General features: G+C 38.2%; 2 protein-coding genes across 6 annotated transcripts; one reads left to right on the top strand and one right to left on the bottom strand.

Annotated features, from left to right (window-relative positions):
* Positions 1-860: 860 nt before the first annotated feature.
* On the top strand, positions 861-5,602 carry ccl44 (chemokine (C-C motif) ligand 44). Of its 4 annotated transcripts, none has more exons than XM_065241833.2 (6): positions 861-1,220; positions 1,482-1,606; positions 1,872-2,019; positions 2,255-2,287; positions 4,270-4,303; positions 4,396-5,602. In XM_065241833.2, the coding sequence occupies exons 1-5, from the start codon at positions 1,155-1,157 to the stop codon at positions 4,288-4,290; spliced, it is 393 nt and encodes a 130-aa protein (XP_065097905.1). In that variant the 5' UTR covers positions 861-1,154; the 3' UTR covers positions 4,291-4,303; positions 4,396-5,602. The 4 variants fall into 4 exon arrangements, with proteins under 4 accessions (XP_065097905.1, XP_065097906.1, XP_065097904.1 ...); XM_065241832.2 differs by having other exon boundaries at positions 959-1,215; positions 1,477-1,606; positions 4,396-5,589; XM_065241835.1 differs by having other exon boundaries at positions 1,220-1,354; positions 1,477-1,606; positions 4,396-5,599.
* Positions 5,603-5,804: 202 nt separating this feature from the next.
* Positions 5,805-19,304, bottom strand: slc1a6 (solute carrier family 1 member 6). Of its 2 annotated transcripts, none has more exons than XM_065241831.1 (10): positions 19,097-19,304; positions 15,990-16,247; positions 15,702-15,839; positions 13,565-13,772; positions 13,442-13,484; positions 13,058-13,368; positions 12,469-12,702; positions 11,646-11,840; positions 8,718-8,852; positions 5,805-8,241 (listed from the first exon to the last, which is right to left on the bottom strand). In XM_065241831.1, exons 2-10 carry the CDS (start codon positions 16,204-16,206, stop codon positions 8,043-8,045), a joined length of 1,680 nt encoding a protein of 559 aa, XP_065097903.1. In that variant the 5' UTR covers positions 16,207-16,247; positions 19,097-19,304; the 3' UTR covers positions 5,805-8,042. The 2 variants fall into 2 exon arrangements, with proteins under 2 accessions (XP_065097903.1, XP_065097902.1); XM_065241830.1 differs by lacking the exon at positions 19,097-19,304 and adding an exon at positions 18,511-18,609.
* Positions 19,305-27,868: the final 8,564 nt, after the last annotated feature.

Raw genomic sequence — 27,868 nt, 5'->3', positions numbered from 1 at the left:
TATTATCAGTTTTTTTTAATAAGCAATACTTATAGTGAAATATATTTGTAGTGTTTTTTGTTTCTGCTTTTTGGCCAATGATTTTCATGCAGCACTTTTGGGTCCAATGATCTCAAATGCCATAGGTAAATAGCTCATGCTAAAGATAAAGTTACGATGTTAACACACTATCAATAATTGGGTTGTTTAATAATCAATACCTGTTTATTGTGACACCACTATGTTAAGTGCTAAAGGACGTTTCCTTATAGTTGTCTTACGAATCACCCCTGCAAGGTTTGGACCTACAACCTTTTATTAACCATCTCTGATGTTCAGCTACCCTCAGTGCAATCAACTCTTCTCCTTTCCTGCTTGAGTGTTTGTTCAGTGTTGTAAAAACACTTGTGTTAATGTAAAATGTGTGTTCCTTGGTCATGCTTCGTTCACCACACTGTTCAGTGAACCCTTCATTCCCATAAAGATGAAATATATAAGGTCTTGGGGAGGTTGTATTTTCACTGAACTTTCGCATGCCTCACCACTCACCCTGGACACGCAGATGGCATATTTTCGATCTCAGGTATAAAGTCCCAGCACAGTTTCTCCGCACGACTCAAGACCTTTACATGAGGACCTCTGCACACAGATATGCATATTGAATCCTGATGTTACATTCACTGAATGTTTTCTCACACTCCACCCTTTGCAAAACCGACCTCTGGATTGTATTCAGTCCGTCATTTTTGCCATGGAATATATCAGGGGTGTCCAAGAAAGTTTGCCATTGTAAGGTGCAGCCTTTCATTCAGCATTCCATTCCATTTTAGCCTGCTGTTTCTAATCTTCATTTAGCATTTTTGAAAGCATCAATTTATTATCGAGAGCTTTTCCTCTCTGGGTTGCCAAGCAAAATGGGGCGATGCTCTTGAACCCTGAGATACAATGTTAAATCTTAATGTGTTAATTGGAGGGAGTTGTGCATTTCTCGACTGACGAGAGAGACTACGACTGTAAAAACAGTGAGCAAGGGGGAGCGAGGGAGATTGTGGGTGTGTTGGTGCGTGAGAGGAAAAGAGCGAGAAAGCGTAGGGGAGGGAGAGAGGAGAGAAATAAAAACAGCACAAGAAGGACAGCAGGCAGAACGGAGGATTAAATCCTTCTGAGGTTTCGCCATGTTCCTGCACACTGTCTCCATCCTCATCCTCACTGCCATGCTTTTCGGCAACCTGGAAGGTAAGGTGAAACTCATGCATCTGTGATGTTGGTACGGGGCGGTAGGAACCAGATCTCGGTGGTCGGGATAGAGACGTAATGCTCTGATACCCAGACGGATGCTGGAGTTTGGTGTTTGTGGTGGTGCAAGATGGGAGATGTATGTACGAAGTAACTGCTGCCATAGAAAGCTCTGTTTACCTGATTATCTTTATGTTCGGTTAGTTATCGGTTTGGATGCTTGCTAGGTCTGAATCTGTGTTGAATTTCTCTTCATGCCAGGAAAGGGTGTCCAAATGCAGAGAGATGTTCAGTGCTGTATGCAGTACTCACATGGCAAGGTCCGGACCAAAGATGTCCTGAGGTTTGAGGTGCAGACCGAGGGGCCAGACTGCAGCATAAAAGCCATCATGCAAGTATTTCAGGCATCCCGAAACAATCACAGACATGTAAAATATGCCCTATCAAAGCTCAAAGGCATTGCAGTCTAAGCAGGTCAGAGCTCTGATTGTCTGGCAAGTAGACCAAAAGAATGCAATCGGGCTGGGTGGACAATGCCCAAACTGTTTCTTTAACGGGGCTGATTTGGCCCAACCGTACCAAGATAAAAAGATTTAGGATTTGTAAGAGTTTGAGAGCATTTGGAGATGATGTGCTTGCCTTTTTAATCACGGCAGATTGTACACCAAAAAGGCGGTAAAGTGTGCCGATCCAAGGGACAGGAAGGTGAAGAGGTTACTACGGAAACTGTTCCAGAGGCAGGGAGCCAAAGCCCGCAGGACCATGTGGCTACATCCGCATATTACTCTCCCTGTGATGTCGGAGGTAAGATTTCGACAGATTTAAGGAGCTGATACCAGTTATCTGTGTCAACAACAAAAGTAAACACGATTTCTTGTAGCTCAGTTGGTAGAGCATCACATTAGCTGCAGAAAAGGTCACAGGTTTTAATCCCAGGAAATGCATACTAATGAAAAAATGCATGCATTGTAATGTATTAGCATCTACCAAATGTGTTAATGTAATGCAATGTTTTGAAATGTCATTTTCTATTTGACAGATCGATGTTGTTGATTCCCAAAAGATGAACAAGGTAAACTTTTTGATGCCATTTCAACAGTAGTGCAGAAGTAAAACCAGTAATACTCTTACTATAATATTATTCATGTTCCTTATACAAAAATGTAAGGAAATCAAATGACCTCAGAGGATGCGATCTAAAAAATTCCAGGTTGTTTCAGTCCATGTTTGGGAAAAATATGGACAAACCAAACCATTGGGTTTGTTAACCTATACTGGGTTGTTGCATATTTGGGCTAAATATGGACACTTTAATTTATAGTAAGTAACCCAATGCTTTGAATCTGGGGTTTGGAACAACGGGGGACATTTTTATGAGATGTTTTATGAGATGTTAAATAAGTTGTCGGTGTCCCTAGAGTTTGTATGTAAAGTTTGAAACTCCATATATACCCCATCGATAATGTATTATAGCATGTTAAAATTGCCACTTTATAGGTGTGAGCAAAAATGTGCCATTTTTGGGTGTGTTCTTTTAAATTCAAATGAGCTGATGAAATGCAAACACTGATCGCCATAATGGTGGTTTGTTGAAATTGAAACTCAGTTGTGCTGTCAATGATTTTCTTTCTCTCTACCTTTCTGCACTAAATGGTAGTCCCGTGGTTGGATAGTGCAGATTGGGGGGGGTATTATTAGAATGTGCCGTTTTTGGGTGTGTCCTTTTAAATGCAAATAAGCTGATGAAATGCAAACACTGATCACCATAATGGTGGTTTGTTGAAATTGAAACTGTCATTTATTTTCTTTCTCTCTCCCTTTCTGCACTAAATGGTAGTCCTGTGGTTGGATAGTGCAGATTAGGGGGGTATTATTAAATTGTGCCGTTTTTGGGTGTGTCCTTTTAAATGCAAATAAGCTGATGAAATACAAACACTGATCACCATAATGGTGGTTTGTTGAAATTGAAACTCAAATGTGCTGTCAATTATTTTCTTTCTCTCTCCCTTTCTGCACTAAATGGTTGTCCCGTGGTTGGATAGTGCAGATTAAGAGATGGTATTATTAAATTGTGCCATTTGGGTGTGTCCATTTAAATGCAAATAAGCTGATGAAATGCAAACCGTGATCGCCGGTTGTTGAAATTGAAACTTATTTGTGCTGTCAATGATTTTCTTTCTCTCTCCCTTTCTGCACTAAATGGTTGTCCCGTGGTTGGATAGTGCAGATTAATGGGGGGTATTATTAAAATGTGCCATTTTTGGGTGTGTCCTTTTAAATGCAAATAAGCTGATGAAATGCAAACACTGATCACCATAATGGTGGTTTGTTGAAATTGAAACTCTGTCATTTATTTTCTTTCTCTCTCCCTTTCTGCACTAAATGGTAGTCCTGTGGTTGGATATTGCAGATTGGGGGGGGGGGTATTATTAAATTGTGCCGCTTTTGGGTGTGTCCTTTTAAATGCAAATAAGCTGATGAAGTGCAAACACTGATCACCATAATGGTGGTTTGTTGAAATTGAAACTCAATTGTGCTGTCAATTCTTTTCTTTCTCACTCATTTTCTGCACTAAATGGTAGTCCTTTGGTTGGATAGTTCAGATTAAGGAGTGGTATTATTATAATTTTCCCCTTTCTACATCACATAGGAAGCGAAATCTGAATGACCTATTTTTTCACATGCTTGCAGAGAATAGTTTACCAAAACTAAGTTACTGGGTTGATCTTTCTCACATTTTCTGGGCTGATAGAAGCACTGGAGACCTAATTATAACACTTGTTTACATTTGTTTGGAACCAAAAAAGCTGGTTGGTATTATTCAAGCACTCTTATTGTACATTGTCAGAAAAAATGGTCCAAGCTTGGGTGTAGTACCCTTTCAAAAGGTCCTAATATGTACCATTTAGGTACAGATATGTACATTTGTTACCAGTATGTACCTTTGAGGTACTATAATGACCTCTTAAGATATAAAATGTGCACTTTTTGAAAGGTTACCACCCAAGTGACAGCTAGGGACTATTTTTTGACAATTATTTTCTGACATTGCAGGATTTTCCAAAATTACAATAAAGAAAATGAATGGGTACGTCTGCATAAACAGAAACATTATTCTGTGTATTTCGGCAAAAATTGACAGGATCACAACCATTTCTTTATCGATTCTTTTTTCTTTAGACCAAGTGAAGAGTGAGGAAGTAAATGGTGATCCGCGAAACTCCAGCCTTCTCTTGTGTATCACTGTTTTTTTCTTATATGGATAAGACAATATATGTAGACTCATACCTTATCATTACCAAACAGTATGTTATCTAGATATATTGTGATATTTAGATGTCCTCTCAAATGACTGTTAATCTATATGCCAAAGTATTCTTCTTTGAGACTTGTTACAATAAGGTTGTTCATAATCTCTGCAGCTATGTATAGTCTCTATAATTTATATTCTCTTCTATAGAGTCCAGTAAAGCTGGTATGACTGTTCTTCACCAATTTATAGTGCAATTACAGATTATCTTGTGTATGTTAAAACACAACTGATTTTTATATATAATAAATACATTGAAAACACAGAAAATGTTATTGTTTTTTTATTTTAACAGACAGCAGCAACAGCTTGGATGTCTTTCTAACTTGATCATACTGAAGAAATGTAAAGAAATATGTGATCCTGTCTGTGAAAAACAAGCTAAAGTCATTTATTGTTTTCTACATAAAATCATCTTACATAATGTAAAGAGCATTCTGTGAAAATATAACATTGATATATTGACCGAGGTCAAACTTTGATGCTCCTAATCTCATCATTAGATTAAAACTTTAACCTGGGTTTCACAGAAACGGTCACATACATGTGCTTGTATGGTACCTAATGAAATATCTAAGCCAAATCTTAAGTCAGATTGCTCTGAAATGTTGCATTTTATTTGTTAAAAATACTTTTGTGTTTTTATTTAATTTGTTTTATGTGGCTATTTAAATTTGTTGGAAAATGTTATAATCTTATTTTATTGTACTAATAAACCACTTTAGGTCCAATCCTAAATATTGGGTTATTGCAAAGTACCAATAGCTTTTAATCATAACTATTGTAATCCTAAAGCACTTCTTAATCCTTTCTTATGGAATCAATGTTTAGTTTAAATTTGTAATGAATGACAAATATTTAAAACATGTTTTTTTTTGTTTTTTTTGTAAAAATGGCTTGTAATTGCCTTGGGCTAGCAATATATAAATTTTATTTAAATGATTTTGATTTAAAGTCCAATGCAAGTGTAAGTATAATTTAACAAGCTAATAAAAAGATTTCTATCAGCATGATAAATATCTCCATGGCCAATGAGTGGACTGTTTTGAATTTTATATCCATGCATTGTCTGACCACTACACAGCACTAGAGGACGCTACTTCTGTTGTAAAGCAAGGCCACACTGTGTGTTGTGGTTTGGTTTGGTTTGGTTTGGTTTGATTTGATTTGAAAGAGAAACACTGAAAAATAAATAGTTATTCCTGAGACATTTAGTTTTCTTGACACCTTCCAGACTTTGACAAATCAAGTTTATCAAGCCAAAAAACAATTTCACATCAACTCAGAAAATGTCCATTTGGAACAACATTTTACAATAGCACAATTCTGCCATATAAGCTATCAGTGATATATAAATAACCACAACTTGTTCATAATAAATTATTATTACAATACTATAAAAACAATACAGTTACATTTTCACATAACAGATTGCATTAGAAAGATTCTCCCTGTATGTTTGTTTATTGTCTAATAAAAGCAACATTGGGATGATATGAGAACTAGGCAAACAGGCAAATCATTTACATATGTAAGCAGAAAGCAAATTTATTCATAACAATGTATCACTTAAACATCTACCTGATAATACTATCTCTAATGGCAACATTCAGATAAACATAACAACCAATGTCATAATAAAGTAATATACAAGAAATCTTATGGGAAGAATCATGCCCTTTGCCTCTACATGTGATGTCATAGGTGTGTTTAGCATCATGCGTACAGTATGAGGTAATAGCTCAAACATCTAAAACACATTGTAATTATGCTGGTTTAATAATAACACATTTTAATTCAAAAACACTTTTATAAATGTTTACAACAGTCTTGAATTGGCATCACTGTATAAAAACTACAGTATAATAAAAGCATAGTGTTAATTTAAAGAAATAGTTTACCTAAATATTAAACTTCTTTAGCCTATGAAATGGTATATGACACAAATTAACCATTTTATATTAAAATGCCAACATGGAGAAGCTCTAAAAGCACAAACATCCATCATTAAAGTAATTCAAATGGCTCAAGTGGGTTAATATATGTCTACAATATGTATAAAAAAGTAAAAAATTGGTTCAACTTAAAAAGGTACTTCAATTAAAAACACTTAAAAAATGTAACTTTATTCAACTTAAAATTTTCACTTAAGTGGATTTTTTAAATTGAATAAACTTTTTTAAGTTGATCCAACGTTTAACTTTTTACACAGTGTATAAGAGAAAACAATTTTTTAATCTTATTTAGTGATCAATACATTATGTTTTAATCAGTGTCACAAATGTAATAACAAAAGAGATTCAACATTATCAATATGCAGCCATATTTGAACTTGCTGTGTTAATTTTGACAGTTCTTTGTGCGCTAAAATTTTTACATTTAATCAACTAAGTAAGGTATAATGTAGAGGCAGCCGGTAGTTATCGGGAAATAACCCCTGACAGTGTATCACACTGAAGGGGCTTATTTTGCGATAACTACAGGCTGCCTCTACATTATCCCGCTTATTACATGGCTACTTGCCACATAAGAAAAAAAACTGGACATGAATATGAATTTGAAACATTTTATTGGCATATTTGTTTTAAATGAACATTTTTATCCTTCCGCAAAACTTTGCACAGATGCATAAAATGATCGTAATACCTTATTAAGATCCTCTGCTTCATACTTGTCTGTCTCCATTTTTTTCTCTTTTAGCCAGTCTTTGAGAAGTTTTAATGCCCATTCTGTATTTTTTTTGTGTGTTGGCTTCGTAGCTGTCATGCCTATTTTGTCAAGTTCAGTCTCAGTAAGCTCTCTGTGTCTTGTCGTTGTTCGTACTTCTATCCACTGTTTAAATGTTTTGTTTTTTCCATACATAGTAAAATGAATGTCAAAATCCATTCTTAATTGTGGTTGTCCAGTGTTTGTCACAAGATGGGGCCAAACAGTAATCTTTGTTGGCGCGGAGCGATTTTAATCGTACAAGTAGTACCGGCTATGCGTTATTACATTGGAGCGGTTATTATTTGAAAAGAACGAACCTGCAAATGTCTCAACTGACCAATTAGAATCAAGCATTCCAGAGAGCCGTGTAATAAGTCATTTTAACTGTACTGACTGATAAGTTGCTGTAACTTATTAAATAAAGTTAAATTTGCTTTAGTTAGTCAACTTTATTATAAGTTACAGCAAATCATCACTTGTCAAGATAGTTGAAATTACTTGAAAATCCTAGTTGATTAAACTTAAATGTAAGTGCAAAATAATAATTTTTTATAATGTTGTTTACAAAATACACTAGAAATTTCCTATTTTGGTGAACTTTTCCTTACTGGGTGCTACTTTGCTTTGTACGTAATTTACTTCAAAGTCAATTCAAAACACATACATAAAATTCAAACAGTCGGATTGGTGTTTCATTTAGTAACACTTATCATATTGATATGTCTGTGTTATTTACAATATTTATTTAGCACACTGTGATTTTTTATTTGTGTATAATACTGCTTTAGGTTTGCCGTGTTTCAGGTTGTTACATGGTGGTTTCACTGTTACGATGTTTCAGAGAGTCGTTGTCCTGACAGATCAGCTGGTAAGGTTTTTCATTCTCCTCGATCACAGAGTTGATTATTTCTACATCTTGGTCCTGAAGTTCCTGTTGTGACAGATGCTCAACAATACCAGCGCCGAACGAATCTCCCAATACATTAGTGGTGGTCCTGAGTCTGTCCCTGCAGAAACACAAAAACAAAATCACACAGATAAAAACTTTTTTTTAAATAATTTAAACTAGGGCTGTCAAACAATTAATCATGATTAAATTGTTTGATATAAAAAGTTTGTGTTTAGATAGTGTATGTGTATATATTTTGTCATCCACTAGGAGAAAGTCTTGTCTTTTTTGAAGTTTTGTTTAAGCTTATTGAAGTAACACCTTTTATCAACAAGCACTCATTTAATGCACCACAGTTTAACATTTTATAATAAGGGTATTGATGCAACCAGTAGTAATATTAATGCTTTCATTGGTCTTTGGGTTTGTCCAGTGTTTTTAGTTTCATGTTTGCTATTACAGAAGCACAATATGAAAGTGTAATGTGTCAACAGTGCCTTCAGATTAGCGGTCTGCATTATGTATTAATAACCTTTGGAAGAGTGCTCTCTACTGGAGCCGTACGCTTCACCGTGACATTTAAGAGATACTCACAGGAACCAGTCCACTGCGATGATGAGTGTAATGTCCTCTGTGGGCAGTCCAACCGATGTCAATACTATCACCATGGTAACCAACCCAGCCTGAGGGATGCCTGCTGCTCCGATGCTGGCGGCGGTCGCCGTGATGCTGGAGAAAAGATGGGGACTTTTAAATACAATGTTACCTGAGAATGTTTTCAGCAGGGGGCACGGTTGTAATGAGAAGAAAATTGGTAGAACAAAACCATTATACACTATGCATGTAACCATCTAGTTTATTAATTTTTAGAAATGTAGCACTGTCCAGAAAATAAATTTTAATGTTATTTGCTATATGTGACCCTGGTCCACAAAACTTGTGATTTTTACATTTTCTGAAGGCTGAATAAATAAGCACATTTATGTATGGTTTGTTAAGATAGGACAATATTTGGTCAAGATACAACTATTTGAATCTGAGGGTGCAAACAATCTAAATATTGAGAAATTCGCCTTTAAAGTTGTCCAAATAAAGTCCTTAGCAACACATATTACTAATGATATATATATTTTTTTATATATGTACAGTAAGAAATTTACTAAATAACTTCATGGGGCTTTACTTAATATCCTAATGATTTTTGGCGATATAAAAAATCGATAATTTTGGTACAATGTATCATTGGCTATTGCTACCAATATACCCGTGAGACTTGTTTTGACTGGATTTATACTGGAGTCATATAGCATTTGCTGCATAGTAAAATGTATTAAATGTCCATTTATACTAAAAGCGATAACTATGAAGATTAAAGGTGCAGTGTGTACGTTTTTAGAAGGATCTCTGGACATAAATGCTAAATATTATACAAAACTTTATGATCAGGCGTGTATAAAGACCTTTCATGATGCACCATTATGTTTTTATTACCTTAGAATGAGACCTTTTTATCTACATACACTGAGGGTCCCCTAACATGGAAGTCGCCATTTTGTGCCACCATGTTTCTACAGAAACCCTTAACTGACAAACTTTTTTTACTAAATTGTCTCCAAAGATGACATGTTTGTCAAGTGGCGGCTAACGTAGCTTCTCTATAGCCTTTTTCACACAGTAATTCTGGTAAATTACCATGAATTTCCTAGAATGAATTTACCAGTAAATACAAATATGTGCTGTTCACACACGCAGTGACATTCCGTGTTTTTACCAGTAAGACATCATTCACACATCAATATCAAAATTCCGGCAAATCCGTTGATAAAGCGGAAGTTACCTGTGGTGCGCGGCGAGCTCAGTGTTGTATTTGTAAACAATCCACGTCGTTCATATCCACGGTCCGTATTTTGTTGTTTTCACGTCTGTGGTTAACGCAGACGATCGCGAAGTTGCTCGTGACCAAACAACATTGCATTAGGCGATGTTAAAAACGAAAATGCGTTTTAAACAACAGTACTGTTTGCAGTAGCTTCACGGGGGGTGTGCTAAGGACGTCGGCAATTCGGCAAGTAGAAGGTAAGCTGTTTTAAACAATTTTGGTGAAGAAATGTGGACGTAAACTTCAGGTGTGCTCGACTTTCAAGCAGCACGTGTGTGGAAACGTAACGCGTCATTTGTATAAAAACGTTATGATTGGCCCGAAGTTGTCAGCGCAGTCTGATGACGTCTGTTCTAAATGCTGGTTATCTATATTTTTGTGTTCACACATTGCACTTACCAGTAAATTACTGGTAATCTTACAACCTCTCTTTCTGGTAAATTGGCATCACTGATTTACCAGAAAGGTTCTGTTCACACATGACCTGTTAAAGCAACACTATGTAGTTTTTTTACCTTTAAATAATGTCTCTAAAATTATTTCAGTGATAGAACAACTTTTAACTGGACAAATTGTACTGTTGCTGCAACCTGAGAAGCCTCCTAGCTGCTACAAGCACACTCTGAAAGTGGCGGTGGAGGGTAGGAAACACAGCCCCGCCCCTCCCCCTGCCTGCAGAAGAGTGTCTGATACCAGGCACTGTTGCGCTTTTCAACCACACGGGGGAGCTGTAAGTAATTTTTAAATGGAAACTTCATAGTGTTGCTGTAACTGCAATTTACCAGTAAATTACCAGTAAAGACTGTATGTGTGAAAGGGACTCATGTGTTTCAAAAGCAAGGGGTGAGCAGTAAGTTGCAAAGCGCAACCTCACCACTAGATGCCACAAAAATGTACACACTGCACCTTTAAGGCTAATAATAATAATAATAATAATAATAACTATATTAGCGTTCACACCAGGGGACAATAACGTTATGTTTATTCTAAGCTCACGCACTGTAGTTAAGTGCCTTAAAAATACTAATTTTGATTGCAACACAATTTTGATGTAAGATTTTTATCAATATCTTTATAGTTATTGTCCATACTGTGTGGCTCATCAAAACATTGTTGTGTGTGGCTCGTCATGTCAAAATATGTGTTCCATGCGTATGCGTCCTGTGAACCTATGTGCATTGCAGGTCATGTCAAAATACATGCCTACTGCAGATGTTTCGTAGGGGTTTATAAAAAAAGAAATGCCCGCATTTGCTAGATACTCGCTTAATGTCATGTGTCATCAGAGTTTAGAGTTAAGTGATCTTTGATCATGAACCCTTTCGACATGTATGTGGCAGGCACGTATTTTGACATGAAGCGTGATGCCCCAAGGTTCACATGACGCATCGAACCCATATTTTGACATAACGAGCCACAGATGACACCCAGAACACAAATTTTGTTTCTTCAGAGGAGTCACCGGCCGCCACTGCTGTGAACGACCCTTAAAATGCTCACAGTGTGTTGATATGTTGCTTCCAGCTTTAACATGTTTAGCTACAGAGGGAAAGCTAAAGCTAATTATTTACTAATTTGAGCTTAAAAGTTAAATTTTTTCATACTTGTACTTAGCACTTGTACATGTAAATGGCACAACTGACCTGATAGTGAGGATTTGTCCAAAATTCAGGTCCATATCATTGACTTGGGCAATAAAAATGGCCGCCACCGCCTCGTACAGAGCAGTCCCATCCATGTTAATTGTGGCTCCAACCGGCAACACAAATCGTGTCACTCGTTTGTCCACATGGTTGTTTTCCTCAAGACAACGGAAAGTGATGGGCAGGGTGGCAGAGCTGAGGAACAGAGGATGACATTGTAGAGATATGTGACTGTAGATTAAAGGGTAATGGAACAATAAATGAAAGATTGCAAAGATGCTAGCACTATTTACATTTACATGTTAAGCAGACACTTTTATCCGTTCACTTTTTTCAGTCTCTTTGTTACCTGGGTCAAACCCATGACATTGTACTGCTAACACAATGCTTTACCAATTGAGCTACAGGACTTGTAAAGTTGAGTCTTGATTTTTACTCTCTAGCATAACAGGGTTGCTTTATGTTCAACATTGCATTTCTCATAATGACATACAACCAAAAAACTATGCATTATGTTTATGCCCTTGGCACTTGCTTTTTATCTGTAGTAACTTATGGTACATTTAATGTATACATTTTATCAGTAGGTGTGTTAAAGGATGCACTGGTGTATCGGCCTATCTTCTGTTTTGGCAGATAAAAACACAGCAATTCTGCATTAGCGCATCCCTAAGTGTGTTCTCTGGGAATCGAACCAACAACCTTATGCATTACTCCTCCAACTGATCAACAGGAACCCAAAAGGGAATAATCCAGAACAGAAATTCATTACTTCAGATAAAATCTTTAGCTTCTCAGTTTATACTCCACCCACAGTGGTTACCTGGAGGATGTGCCCAGAGCCGTGATCAGAGCCTGCAGCAGACCGGCGATGAAGGTGTAAGGGTTCTTCCTGGTCACCACGAAGAAGAGCAAGGGCAGAACGAACAGGCCGTGGATTAGCAGCCCGACAATGACGGACACTGTGTACATCCCCAACTGTCCTCCCACCAGCGCAAGGTCCTTCATCTCTACAATCTTCCCGGCGATCAAGAAGAGGATGCCCACTGGAGCGTACCTGCCAGACACAATGTGATCTTGGTTAACAGTCATTTGTCCATGAATTTACTGCAGTATATTAAAGGTGCAATGTGGGACTTTTAGCGGCATAGAGCGCTGAGACTGAATTGCAACAAACGGCTCAGTCCAAAGGTGCAATTTAAAACGTATGTGATCTTAACGGGTAAGTATGCTTCCATGATGCGGACCGCTCCATTAAACAGCAGATTCAACCAATTTTTTTAAGGCCATTGATATTAAACGCTTCATCTAATGTGAGTGTACATAATTTCAAGCGTATTGTTCAATATTACTTTGCATTTAACAACCAAACTTTTGCAGCAGGATTTTTAGGATGATAATCAGACACTAACCAAATGATGATGGACACCAAGCGCATTATAGCCTCATTTAGGCAGTCGAAGAAGTCCCGCAGTGCCTGACCCTGCTGTTTCATGTTCCCGATCACTAATCCAAAGCACATGGAGAAGACCACCAGCCCCAGGGCGTTCACACCATTAGAGGAACCTGAGAGAGGCACCACCTCCTCCACCGTCTCCTGGAGGCTCTGCAGGACTGTGCTGAAGTTAGACGCCTGGAGATCTGTAGAGTTGATGCTTTCTGTCGCATTGACCGTGATGGTGATGTTTCTGGTCAGCATGGTCTTCTTGTAAACTGTTTTGTACTGGAAGAAATATGAGCGGTTAGTAATGTCTGTTAATGTTATTTCGGACATACTGTATGATGGATTTCCAAACCTGTTTGAAGCAGGCCTCAACTAGATTTGGTGGAAACATGTTTCTGTAACAAAAGCAAGAAGAATAATTTCCCATTATGTTTAAAAATAAACACACATGGCAACAGATTATCATTTTTCGCACCTTATCAGGTCCAGAAATGCGTCAGCAGCCTGCACCGGCTCGATGCTGCCACTAGAGGTCATCGGGCGGTCCCTGCTCCCTTTACCAGGCTTGATTATAATGACCAAGATAATACCGATGAAAACGGCAATGAACGTGGTCACCATATAGTAAATGATGGCACGGATTCCCATTTTCCCAGAGGCCTTGCTGTCCAAAGAAGAGATTCCTGCGTCATAAAGAAAAACATGTTGTGAATAAACAAGAGACAAAAGGAAACACTTTCTCATTCTGAATTTATATGTTTTTCCACATTTTAAAATAACTTTAAAATCATCAAAACTATGGAATAACTCAAATGTAACTATATGAATTTTGTTGTGACTAAAAGCATCTGAAATAAATTAAAACTCATATTTGTTGCATTTTATCAACAGGAGTCTCTTTAACCTGACATGTATTTTAAAAAGTATTGATGGAGTTCACATCTATTCTGAAGCTTTTTCTTCATTATTTGGTCCCATTGGTGTAAGGGTTTTGTCATGTCATGTCTTTTATTTTGAAATGCTTGTTTCACATCTTGGGCCCTATCTTGCACCCAGCACAATTGACTTTGTCAGTGACGCATGTATCATTCGTATTTTGCACCGGCACACAGCGGGTTTTTCCCTCCACAGACGCACGTCGGCAAACTAGGGAATGAACTTGCGCTCCCTGGGCGGTTCAGCGCAAAAAAGGAGGCGTGTTCTGGCGCATACCATCCCTGATGCTGTTTTGCAGTTTCAAAAAACAATTGCGCCACTGACCAGAAAAAACTAGTCTTAAGTCAGTGGCGCGTTGTTCATTATGCTATTTTAAGGGCGCATGCTTGACCATAATATAGCGTGCACAACGCGCACACACTTTGCTTATCTAATCTACACAGATGCAACAGTTATTTTTGCAAATCATAAATTGTTACAATAAAAAATATTTAACACATGAGATAAGGCGAATCATAGTGGTGCGCATTGTGGTGATAGTTTTTATTTATTTTGTGTGGCTGCATTAAAAAATTATCCTGCAAATAACGATTAAAATATTTTCATACGTTTGTTGTGTGGCTGTATTACGTTTATTTTATGTAAATAATAATTAAAATATTTTCATAAGAAACCTTAATGTATGTGAACTTGATTTGTAAGAGTACTTTGGGGTTGGACTGCTTGCGTTTCTTGGCTTTCAGCGGTGAGGGTGGACGCAGCGATGTCCTCTGCTGGCGTCTGTGTAGAGGCAGATCAACCTCCCGTTACACGGCGTGCCCGATTTATGCTGGCAAGCTTGGGATTCCCCCGTCTCCTGACATCATTGTAGCGCTTGCGGCGCAACGTCCTGGGGATGCCAGCTGATGAGACAATTGTGGCTATTTCCTCCCACGCCTGTTTAACCAACGCTGATTTGGGCGGGTTTCTCCTATCCCCATACAAAACAACTTCTCTGTCTTTGACTGCTCTTACAAGAACGTTGGTATCCTCGGCTGTGAACCGCTCCTGGCGTGTGCCTGGTAAATCTGTCATAATAATAGCAACCCACCATGAAACTTGCGCCCTTGCGTTTAAAGGGAATGTTGGATAGCGTTCTGATTGGTTTATTTGACGTTACGCCCAAACCACACCTATGAATAATGAACCTACTTCAGACCAACCCCTTATTGATTTGCGCCTGGCGCAAGAGTTATTTCTCCCGCCGGGAAAATAGCAACAGCGCCCAAGATCCGCCCACAAAGTCACTTGCGCTTTGCGCTTCGCACTTGCGTTTCAGATCGTTAAAATAGGGCCCCTAGTCTTGCCCTATTCCCTTATGTGCCATGTTCTCATTTGTTCCTTGTCTGTATATATTGCCCTCATGTTCCCATTGTCTTGTCAAGCTTTGTTAATCTTTATGTCTATCTAGTTGTTGAGTTCATGCCATACCATCCCATGCCATCTCATGCCATGCCATGCCATTGTTTTGATCATGTCAAGTCTAGTTTTTGGATATGTCTATGTTTGTTCTCTCTTATGGATTCCTAAACTGCACTTTGGTTCCAATTCGCTAGCCTAACAGTGGACTTATAACAATTGGTCATCCATTTCAAAAATATTTTAAAAATAAAACTGTGAGTGCCGGTCTACAGTACCTGTGACGAGACTGGAGACGATGAGGGGCAGAACGAGCATCTGAAGCATCCTCATCAGCAGTTCTCCAGGGAAAGAGAAATACTTCACCTCTCTGATGCTCAGGTTATGAGGTCTCAGGGCAAAACCCAGCAGAACACCTGAGCAATACAGTTAAACAAAACCCCACAGGTCATAGCCAGTTACACCACACACAAAGTTACACAATTTACCTTTAAATTATTTCACCATTATAGAAAAGACAATCATATGTGTTTCTCCTGTTGCTTTCATCCAAATGTCATGCTTACCTAAAACCACAGCGGCGACAGTAAAGAGCACGAAGGCGTTCCGTCGCAGGGACATCTTGATGTTCTCTCGTGTGAAGCCGCTCATCTTTCTCCTGCCTCCAGACATCTGTTTCTGTATAACCCTGCGAAGACGCTGCAGGCCTTCGTCAGTATGCTGGGACTTCTCTGAATCTTCACTCAAAAACAGACTGGTGCTGTTCGGAGGTTTCTCATTCATAATCAAGTCTAACACATGATCCAACAGGGTTTCATGAGAAACTGATGGAGGAAAGAGAAGGGAAAATAATATATTAGTATTTATTAATTAATACTTTTTAACATTTGCAATTCAATGTGCATGGTGCTTTACCTACTGGACTGATTTTTAAAAACTGCAAAGACTATAAATTATTATATGAATACTAATTATTCATTATTATTACTACACTGTTTGTTTGAACCTATAGCTCTTATACTGTACTATTATTTACTGTACTACACCAGTCTCTGCTGTAAACTGTTAGTGTGTGGGTGGATGGATAAAAAATCAATTGTTCAGAATAGCGTACTATCATACTACTGTTACTATTTCCACTCTTACTACTGTACTGTGCACAGTATATGCAAATTATGTAAACGTATTACAACCTGAAATTAAAATATATGCAGAAAAAATACTTTTTATTTCATCAAATTATTTGTTTTGTAATACTCTAGTCCAGTGTTTCTCAAACTTTTCTGTGTGTGGCCTCCTTTGTGTACGCCCCCCCCCCCCTTGTGCCCTTTGCGGCCCACAAAGAAAATGTATGAAACATGAAACTTAAAATATGAATTAAACAAAACATAATAAATGATACTATGAAGTTATTTTGGTTAGTAGCCTTATTTTATGAGGTTTAATTAAACAGAATTTATGATCAATTCATGTATTTTATATAATGTCATAAAACTGGTGTCCCCCTGGCACAACCTTGGGGCCCCCCAAGGGGCCACGTCCCCTAGTTTGAGAACCACTTCTAGTCTAAAACTGTTTTTTAACCCAACATTGGGTCAAAAGGGATGAACCCAACCAGATGGATTGTAATTTATCCTTTGCTGGGTTGTTTCAATATAACGTGCTGGGTTTGTGTCAAATATAGCCTAAACACTTTTTGGGTTAATTTATCCCAACGTCTAGGTTAGTTCTATTTTGACCCAATGCATTTTTTAAAGTGCACAAAAGCTGTCACTGGGACAAAGGGCACACTTTGAAAAGGTCCTCCTACTGTACCATTTAGGCACTTTTTGGGTACAAATGTGTACTTTTTGGATAACAGCTGCCACAGTGACAGCTTTTGTACCTTTATTTTATTTGTATATACTGTTAAATACTATATTTAATACACTTTTTAAAACAAATGTGCAAAATCATATAGGGCACCTGTCAAGCTATTTTCATGTTGGTTCTTACTGTAAATAAATGCAGCATAAGGTTAAAACAACTTGGTTTTGCAGGTCGATTCAACCTTATATTTTATGTTTTGACCTGTGAATAGTTGACGTAACTTATAAAAACTAGTTGAAGATGGTTTTTTTAAGTTAAAGTAGCAAAAAATATGTTGATTTGACAAAAATGCTGCATTTTGTTTTTACAGTGCATAGGTGCTATATAAAGTGGTTCCCCTATTATTCCAAGCCAGTGAACCACTTTCAGTGCCATTTGGCACCATTTTTGGTACAAGTTCTGTAAGGGGTCATGGATGACCTGAAGGTACACCTTTCTAGCATACTTTATAAGGGTATATATGAAATGTTTAATTATTAAAAAGCAGTCAATTAAGTAAGCAGTCTTAACGGTCAGCAAGTGCATTCACTACCTACTTGGCAATTAAACACCAGACTCAGTCCTTTAAAGACAAGTGATGAGAAAATGTTCTCTAATGCTCTTAAAACTAAATTCAAAATAAATGTAACATTGAGGCAACAAACAAATCCCATGTGACTTCCAGATAAACAGGACACAGTGTCTCCATAGAGACGTCATTATAAATTCTGTCTTAGATGCACACCAGGATGGATAGTTCAACCAACCCAGCAAAGAAAATATAATTGATTTACATTTATAAGGAGCTCAACACACATGTATGTAGCAAAAAACTCAAGCTGGGCTTTTCTAAATTGAGCATGTAGCCACCTACTGTAGCAGCCAGCCACCCAGATACAAAAAACCAGTGCCAACCAAACACCCTATCAATCACATAGCAAAGCACCCTTTTATACCTAAATACCTAAGCAACACCCTTGCAGCATTGTGTTGAACACGCAATATTGCAATTTTATTTTTCAATAATAGTATAGTAAATAGTAAACATTTTCCTGTAGCTCTCATTTAACCTGGCCACTTTAGATGTCTAAACCACACTGATATCTGATATAAAATTAAAGGACAGTCCAGCGTTATGCAAATTTGTTCAAATAAGCAAACTGTTATCCCAAAGCTGTTTCACATCACTACACAAATAACATGACCATTTTCTTCATTCAAATGTATCAGTTCACTCACCACTCATGGTTATTCAGCGTTGAGGTATGTACCGTACTGTAGCGTTCTTATAGGAGATAAATGAACCTGTGATGTCTCCGGCAGCAGTGTTGACTGAACTGGTCGCAGGTAAAGCTCAACTCATGTGCCAAATATACATGAAACAGTTTGTCATCTGGCCTGACCTTTAGATCTTTTCATGGGCAACACTATGGGTCAGTGTCTTTTTCTTAGACTGATCTAGGGCCAGTTTTCTTTCCATTGATCCCCACACGATGAACACACCACCGATCTCAGATCACTTTAAATAATGTAACATCTACAAACACCCCAGGTGAACTACAAAGCTCACCTGGCCACAATCTAACCCCAATCTCTTCCACTTTATTCCAGTACTCAGCAAATACCCATAACATCAGACACTCAACAGATACACAGAGAACAAGTTGTTTTCTATGTATGGCTTTGAATGTACATTTTGTCCAACATAAATAAATGCTCTTATGACCTTTCACTTTCTTCGTCATTTAAATATGTTGGAAAAGTTCAAAAAGTACAGTATACATATACTTTCATTTTTAAACAGAATAACACTTAAGTCACTTACCCTTCTGTAACAGCTCTTGTCCTCCGGTGCGTAATGGTAACCGCGCGCACTGCAATGGAGACAATCAGCGCGCATTGACCGGAGACTGCGCGTAATTCAGCCTGTATGCCTACAAATACACTTATAAACGCCTTGAAAGATTTAAGCGTGGGAAGAGGAGGTTACGTTTCTTTCTGTGCGATGATGAAACGACCCAATGCCCGATAGCGCAAAGAATCAACGCGTTAATAAAGTCTCAATGGGGGAGGCGTTTAATACTGAGTGGATGCATCCACAACACCTGCTGCTTATAATAATGTATTCATTCCAGACTGTTAGATAATAGTGACACAATGTCATTTGATTGTTGAAAGTTATTATGTGAAAGTTGATATTCATTACGCAATAAATAAACGTGCATTCAAAGTGCTTTGTTGCACTGTACTACTACTACAAGATATGGACACGAGCCAAACATCACGCATTTCTCATCACCATGACAACATGGCAGCTTGAGCACTTGTTAAGGTCCAGCTTTCATCACTGTATAGCGTGTGCGCGCGTGTGCGTGCGTGTATGTGTTGATGCCCTTCTGCTCTGGTCTACCCACTCACCCACCTACACAATGTCTTAGGTCTGTGTGAACTCTCACTCTTTTTGGCTGCAACTTTCTCCAAGGAGCCTTTTGAGGAATCTGTAATTCAATGAGGATTCGTATATGCAGTGATAAGGGTTAAAGGTGTTATTTTGGGTATGCATGGTGTTTACATTCTTGGATTTGCATGTCATTTCATAGCATGATATGGAAAAGAATATACGACCAGTTTTTAGAAAAACACGAGGGCTGATCATCTATCAGATCATCTTCCAGTTGTTTCGGGGAGGTTGGAGTTGGGAACCTGCTTCTCTTCATATAATTGTTGAGACTGTTGCTTCGAAACACCAAGCAGGCTGTAACGGTTACAGTTCTCGTGATTTGTCCTCTTTGGAAATCTGACAAGTTACCAATATCACTAATTACAGTGCATTGAAAATGCGCTGTACTGTTCTTACTGGGCTTTTTATTATTATTATGTTGGCTTTGAAAAAGCCAATATATTGTTATTGCTATTAAACTTATTATTATTATGTTGGCTTGAGAAAGCCAACATACTGTTGTTGCACTTAAACTTATTATGTTGGCTTGACAAAGCCAACATACTGATATTGTATTTAAACTTATTATTATTATTATTATTATTATTATTATTCTGAGCGAAATTTCTGCGGCTAACTCGTCCGACAGCTTTCAAGCTACATTCACCAAATTTTCCACGGACATTCTAACTGGTCTGAAGAAGTGTGCTATATCTTTTTGAAGGGATCCGACTTACAGAATTCCTAAAACGGGACATTAAAGCTCACGTAACACACGCTGTTTCTGCATTTCTGATATTAATCTGGAGTACCTATGGAGTAGTATGACATCCTTTATATCTCTGAAGAGTCTTTAGTTTAATCAGATTTATAAAAGAAAGATTAGCTTTACCGAATCTTTCCGATAACGTACGAAAAAATGAAGAAGGAGGAGTTATAACACGGGAGGAGCGAGTACGAGTCATGCAACACTATACAACACTGTTTTAACTTATGATTCACTACATGTTCGTGTCATTTATATAATATACACGCCTATTTCCAACATAATACAGAAGTCTTACTTACCGCGTGTAACTCGTCATGAAAATCCACCGCATCAAACACACACACGCAAAACTCCGCTGCTAATCCGGATAATAAACTATATCCATTGTTTCCATAAGGCTGGATGTCTTCTCCTTACATCCAAAAACACACTTCTTGTTGTGCCATTGTTGACTTTTGAAATTAAACAAAGCTGAGTGGCGTGATAAACTGTTAGCAAGCTCTAGCGTCTCCCGCTGACTGACGGCTGGGCGGGGTTTTCCAGGGGAAGTTTTCCGGCGGAAGCCCATATAAAGAAGTGATACGTATCGAAAACCCCTGAAACGTCAGTTAGAACCATAATCGAAAAAAATTAGCCGAAACTTGTACGAACCCTGGCGAAGTGCATTCGGCACAGAAATACTCTGAAACACGCCCAACTGCATTTTTGACACTTTGCCTACGTTTAGCATGAGGAAACAACTCTATAACTGTGTTAATAAGTCAGAATGCTTGAAATACCATTAAACCCCCCCTTTAAAATTCCGAAAGTCCCATTGACTTAACATTGGACAGACTTTGACGGGTTCTAGCTGCGAGCGAGAATTTTGTAGAAACTTCTGGGTTACCACATTTGAAGAGGCTGGCAGGCTCTGTAAGAACATACATCACATTGGGGTGTAAGTTTCACCCTTGGGGTGTAAGAGGCACCCAAAATTCCCCATTGACTTATAACGGGACAGGAAACATGCCCATATAAGGGGATAAAAACGTTCCAGATGGAATATCTTCGCTTTACAGTGTCATAGAGACATGGGGGTGGGCTCATTTTACTTAGGCATCCAATCAGTCTCGGAGGATTCTTATTGAGGTATTAAGCCACGCCCCTAGCAACCAAATATGAGCACCCTAGCAACATAATAAACAAAGCCTTATATCTCTGGATCCGAACATCATAGAGACATGGGGGTTGGGTCTTTTGGTCATGTTAGCCTTATGCTAGCTCCATGCTAAGTCATACTAGCTTCATGCTAGTTTCGTGCTAGCTTTATGCTAATTTCATAATAAATCTTGCTAACTTCATGCTCATCATGCTAGCTTCATACTAATTCATGTTAGCATCATGCTAACTTCATGTTAATTCATGTTAGCATCATGCTAGCTTCATGCTAATTCATGTTAGCTTCATGCTAGCTTCATGCTAATTCATGTTAGCTTCATGCTAGCTTCATGCTAATTCATGTTAGCATCGTGCTAGCTTCATGCTAATTCATGTAAGCATCGTGCTAGCTTCATGCTAATTCATGTTAACATCGTGCTAGGTTCATGCTAATTCATGTTAGCATCGTGCTAGCTTCATGCTAATTCATGTTAGCATCGTGCTAGCTTCATGCTAATTCATGTTAGCATCGTGCTAGCTTCCTGCTAATCATGCTAGCATCGTGCTAGCTTCATGCTAATCATGCTAGCATCGTGCTAGCTTCATGCTAATTCATGTTAGCATCGTGCTAGCTTCATGCTAATTCATGTTAGCATCGTGCTAGCTTCATGCTAATTCATGTTAACATCATGCTAGCTTCATGCTAATCATGCTAGCATCATGCTAACTTCATGCTAATTCATGTTAGCATCATGCTAGCTTCATGCTAATTCATGTTAGCGTCGTGCTAGCTTCATGCTAATTCATGTTAGCGTCGTGCTAGCTTCATGCTAATTCATGTTAGCGTCGTGCTAGCTTCATGCTAATTCATGTTAACGTCGTGCTAGCTTCATGCTAACTCATGTTAACGTCGTGCTAGCTTCATGCTAATTCATGTTAGCGTCGTGCTAGCTTCATGCTAATTCATGTTAGCATCGTGCTAGCTTCATGCTAATTCATGTTAGCTTCATGCTAATCATGCTAGCATCATGCTAGCTTCCTGCTAATCATGCTAGCATCATGCTAGCTTCATGCTGATCATGTTAGCATCATGCTAGCTTCATGCTAATTCATGTTAGCATCATGTTAGCTTCATGCTAATTCATGTTAGCATCATGCTAGCTTCATGCTAATTCATATTAGCATCATGCTAGCTTCATGCTAATTCATGTTAACATCATGCTAGCTTCATGCTAATTCATGTTAGCATCATGCTAGCTTCATGCTAATTCATGTTAGCATCATGCTAGCTTTATGCTAATTCATGTTAACATCATGCTAGCTTCATGTTAATTCATGTTACCATCATGCTAGCTTCATGCTAATTCATGTTAGCATCATGCTAATTCATGTTAGCATCATGCTAGCTTCATGCTAATTCATGTTAGCACAATGCTAATTCATGTTAGCATCGTGCTAGCTTCATGCTAATTCATGTTAGCATCGTGCTAGCTTCATGCTAATTCATGTTAGCATCGTGCTAGCTTCATGCTAATTCATGTTAGCATCGTGCTAGCTTCATGCTAATTCATGTTAGCATCGTGCTAGCTTCATGCTAATTCATGTTAGCACAATGCTAATTCATGTTAGCATCATGCTAACTTCATGCTAATTCATGTTAGCATCATGCTAGCTTCATGCTAATTCATGTTAGCATCATGCTAGCTTCATGCTAATTCATGTTAGCATCATGCTAGCTTCATGCTAATTCATGTTAGCATCATGCTAGCTTCATGCTAATTCATGTTAGCATCATGCTAGCTTCATGCTAATTTATGTTAACATCATGCTAGCTTCATGCTAATTTATGTTAGCATCATGCTAGCTTCATGCTAATTTATGTTAGCATCATGCTAGCTTCATGCTAATTCATGTTAGCATCATGCTAGCTTCATGCTAATTCATGTTAGCATCATGTTAGCTTCATGCTAATTCATGTTAGCATCATGCTAGCTTCATGCTAATTCATGTTTGCATCATGCTAGCTTCATGCTAATTCATGTTAGCATCATGCTAACTTAGTGCTAAACATGCTAACATGGTAACTTTTGGTATCATGTTTACGGAAAGTTATAATCCTAAACTAAACTTGTTTTAAATTTCTCTCAATCTGTTTTAAACGTTCAGGCTAGGCTTTGTCAAGCCAACATAAAGTTTGTCTTCAAACTTTTCTATCTAGTTATGTTGGCTTGACAAAGCCAACATACTGTTCTTCGATCTAAGCTTATTATGTTGGCTTGACAAAGCCAACATACTGTTCTTCGATCTAAGCTTATTATTATTATTATTATTATTATTATTCTGGTCCACACTTTTTCTAACTGTAACTCCTCCTAGAGCTTTCAAGCTACACCCACAAAATTTTACAAAACTTTTAAGACTGGTACGTAGATTTATGCTATATCTTTTCTAACTGATGGGACCTACCGAATTCCTAAACGGGGCGCTCAAACACCCCAAATTTTCCATTGACTTAACATTGCGACAAACTTTGACGGGTCATAGCTGCGAGCGAGAAATTTGTAGAAACTTCTGGGTTACCACATTTGAAGAGGCTGGCAGGCTCTGTAAGAACATGCCTCACATTGGGGTGTAAGTTTCACCCCTGGGGCGTAAGGGCCACCCAAATTTCCCCATTGACTTATAATGGGGCAGGGAACATGCCCATATAAGGGAATAAAAGCGTCCCAGATGGAATATCTTCACTTTAGAGTGTCGTAGAGACATGGGGGTGGGCTCATTTTACTCAGTCATCCAATCAGTCTCTTAGGATCACCCCAGAGCTATTAAGCCACGCCCCTAGCAACCATTTTGGGCACCCTAGCAACATCCTCCATAGACTGCCATTATAAAATGCCCAGATGGATATCTTTGCATCACAGTGTCACAGAGACATGGGGGTGGGCTTATTTTACTCAGACATCCAATCAGTCTCTTTGGATTCTTATTGAGGTATTAAGCCACGCCCCTAACAACCAAATATGAGCACCCTAGCAACATAATAAACAAAGCCTTATATCTCTGGATCCGAACATCATAGAGACATGGGGGTTGGGTCTTTTGGTCATGTTAGCCTTATGCTAGCTCCATGCTAAGTCATACTAGCTTCATGCTAGTTTCGTGCTAGCTTTATGCTAATTTCATAATAAATCTTGCTAACTTCATGCTAAATCATGTTAGCATCATGCTAGCTTCATGTTAATTCATGTTAGCATCGTGCTAGCTTCATGCTAATTCATATTAACATCGTGCTAGCTTCATGCTAATTCATGTTAGCTTCATGCTAGCGTCATGCTTATTCATGTTAGCATCGTGCTAGCTTCATGCTAATTCATGTTATTATCGTGCTAGCTTCATGTTAATTCATGTTAACATCGTGCTAGCTTCATGCTAATTCATGTTGACATTGTGCTAGCTTCATGCTAATTCATGTTAGCTTCGTGCTAGCTTCATGCTAATTCATGTTAGCATCGTGCTAGCTTCATGCTAATTCATGTTAGCATCGTGCTAGCGTCATGCTAATTCATGTTAGCTTCGTGCTAGCTTCATGCTAATTCATGTTAGCATCGTGCTAGCTTTATGCTAATTCATGTTAGCATCGTGCTAGCTTCATGCTAATTCATGTTAGCATCGTGCTAGCTTCATGCTAATTCATGTTAGCATCGTGCTAGCTTCATGCTAATTCATGTTAGCATCGTGCTAGCTTCATGCTAATTCATGTTAGCATCGTGCTAGCTTCATGCTAATTCATGTTAGCATCGTGCTAGCTTCATGCTAATTCATGTTAGCATCATGTTAGCTTCATGCTAATTCATGTTAACATCATGCTAGCTTCATGCTAATTCATGTTAGCATCATGCTAACTTCATGTTAATTCATGTTAGCATCATGCTAGCTTCATGCTAATTCATGTTAGCATCATGCTAGCTTCATGCTAATTCAAGTTAACATCGTGCTAGCTTCATGCTAATTCATGTTAGCGTCGTGCTAGCTTCATGCTAATTCATGTTAGCATCATGCTAGCTTCATGCTAATTCATGTTAGCTTCATGCTAATTCATGTTAGCATCATGTTAGCTTCATGCTAATCATGCTAACATGATGTTAGCTTCCTGCTAATCATGCTAACATCATGCTAGCTTCATGCTAATCATGCTAGCATCATGCTAGCTTCATGCTAATTCATGTTAGCATCATGCTAGCTTCATGCTTATTCATGTTAGCATCATGCTAGCTTCATGCTAATTCATGTTAGCATCATGCTAGCTTCATACTAATTCATGTTAGCATCATGCTAGCTTCATGCTAATTCATGTTAGCATCATGCTAGCATCATGCTAATTCATGTTAGCTTCATGCTAATTCATGTTAGCTTCATGCTAATTCATGTTAGCTTCATGCTAGCTTCATGCTAAGTCATGCTAGCTTCATGCTAATTCATGTTAGCATCATGCTAGCTTCATGCTAATTCATGTTAGCATCATGCTAGCTTCATGCTAATTCATGTTAGCATCATGTTAGCTTCATGTTAATTCATGTTAGCATCATGCTAGCTTCATGCTAATTCATGTTAGCATCATGCTAGCTTCATGTTAATTCATGTTAGCATCATGTTAGCTTCATGTTATTTCATGTTAGCATCATGTTAGCTTCATGCTAATTCATGTTAGCTTCATGCTAATTCATGTTAGCATCATGTTAGCTTCATGCTAATTCATGTTATCATCATGCTAGCTTCATGCTAATTAATGTTAGCATCATGCTAACTTAGTGCTAAACATGCTAACATGGTAACTTTTGGTATCATGTTTACGGAAAGTTATAAAACTAAACTAAACTTGTTTTAAATTTCTCTCAATCTGTTTTAAACATTCAGGCTAGGCTTTGTCAAGCCAACATAAAGTTTGTCTTCAAACTTTTCTATCTAGTTATGTTGGCTTGAGAAAGCCAACATACTGTTGTTGCACTTAAACTTATTATTATTATTATGTTGGCTTGAAAAAGCCAACATATTGTTATTGCTTTTAAACTTATTATTATTATTCTTCTTAGCACCCCAAAATTATAAACACTAACTCGTCCTAGAGCTTTCAAGCTACATGCACCAAATTTTCCACGGACCTTCAGACTGGTCTGACTTAGTGTGCTATATCTTTTCTAACTGATGGGACCTTCCGAATTCCTAAACGGGGCGCTCAAACACCCCAAATTTCCCATTTACTTAACATGGAGACAAACTTTGACGGGCCATAGCTGCGAGTGAGAAACTTGTAGAAACTTGTGGCTTACCACATTTAAGGAGGCTGACAGGCTCTGTAAGAACATACATCACATTAAGGTGTAAGCTGTACCCCTGGGGTGTAAGAGGCCCCCAAAATTTCCCATTGACTTATAATGGGGCAGGAAACATGCCCATATAAGGGAGTAAAAGCGTCCCAGATGGAATATCTTCACTTTAGAGTGTCGTAGAGACATGGGGGTGGGCTCATTTTACTCAGTCATCCAATAGGTCTCTTAGGATCGCCCCAGAGCTATTAAGCCACGCCCCTAGCAACAATTTTGGGTACCCTAGCAACATCTCCCATAGACTACCATTATAAAAAGCCCAGATGGATATCTTTACACCAGAGTGTCATAGAGACATAGGGGTGGGCTCATTTTACTCAGGCATCCAATCAGTCTCTTAGGATTCCTACTGAGGTATTAAACCACGCCCCTAGCAACCAATTTGAGCACCCTAGCAACATAATAAACAAAGCCTTATATCTCTGGATCTGAACATCTTAGAGACATGGGGGTTGGGTCTTTGGGTCATGTTAGCTTCATGCTAGCTCCATGCTAAGTCATACTAGCTTCATGCTAGTTTCATGCTAGCTTTATGCTAATTTCATAATAAATCTTGCTAACTTCATGCTAAATCATGCTAACTTCATGTTAAATCTTGTTAGCTGCACGCTAAATAGTGCTAGCTTAATGCTAATCATGCTAGCATCATGCTAATCATGCTAGCTTCACGTTAAATCATGCTAGCTTCATGCTAATCATGCTATTCTCATGCTAACTTCATGTTAATCATGCAAGCCTCGTGCTAGCTTCATGCTAGCTTCATGCTAATCTTGCTAGTTTCATGCTAGCTTCATGCTAATCATGCTAGCATCATGCTATCTTCATGCTAATCATGCTAGCATCATGCTAGCTTCATGCTAATCATGC

This window comes from Paramisgurnus dabryanus, chromosome 14 (assembly GCF_030506205.2).
Source record: "Paramisgurnus dabryanus chromosome 14, PD_genome_1.1, whole genome shotgun sequence".
NCBI classification, from domain to species: domain Eukaryota; kingdom Metazoa; phylum Chordata; class Actinopteri; order Cypriniformes; family Cobitidae; genus Paramisgurnus; species Paramisgurnus dabryanus.
Note: the sequence above shows the minus strand (reverse complement) of the source record. Positions and strands in the feature narration are given on the sequence as shown.

Excerpts from the sequence above, each read along its gene's own strand:
- slc1a6 (XM_065241830.1), bottom strand. Across the intron at positions 12,703-13,057 it reads TTGGTGTCCATCATCATTTG|GTACGCTCCAGTGGGCATCC; the intron begins GTTAGTGTCTGA and ends TGTGTCTGGCAG. Across the intron at positions 11,841-12,468 it reads GCTCTGGGCACATCCTCCAG|CTCTGCCACCCTGCCCATCA; the intron begins GTAACCACTGTG and ends TCTGTTCCTCAG.
- ccl44 (XM_065241833.2), top strand. The coding sequence starts at position 1,155 with ATGTTCCTGCACACTGTCTCCATCCTCATCCTCACTGCCATGCTTTTC. Across the intron at positions 1,607-1,871 it reads TGCAGCATAAAAGCCATCAT|ATTGTACACCAAAAAGGCGG; the intron begins GCAAGTATTTCA and ends TAATCACGGCAG. Across the intron at positions 2,288-4,269 it reads ATTCCCAAAAGATGAACAAG|GATTTTCCAAAATTACAATA; the intron begins GTAAACTTTTTG and ends CTGACATTGCAG.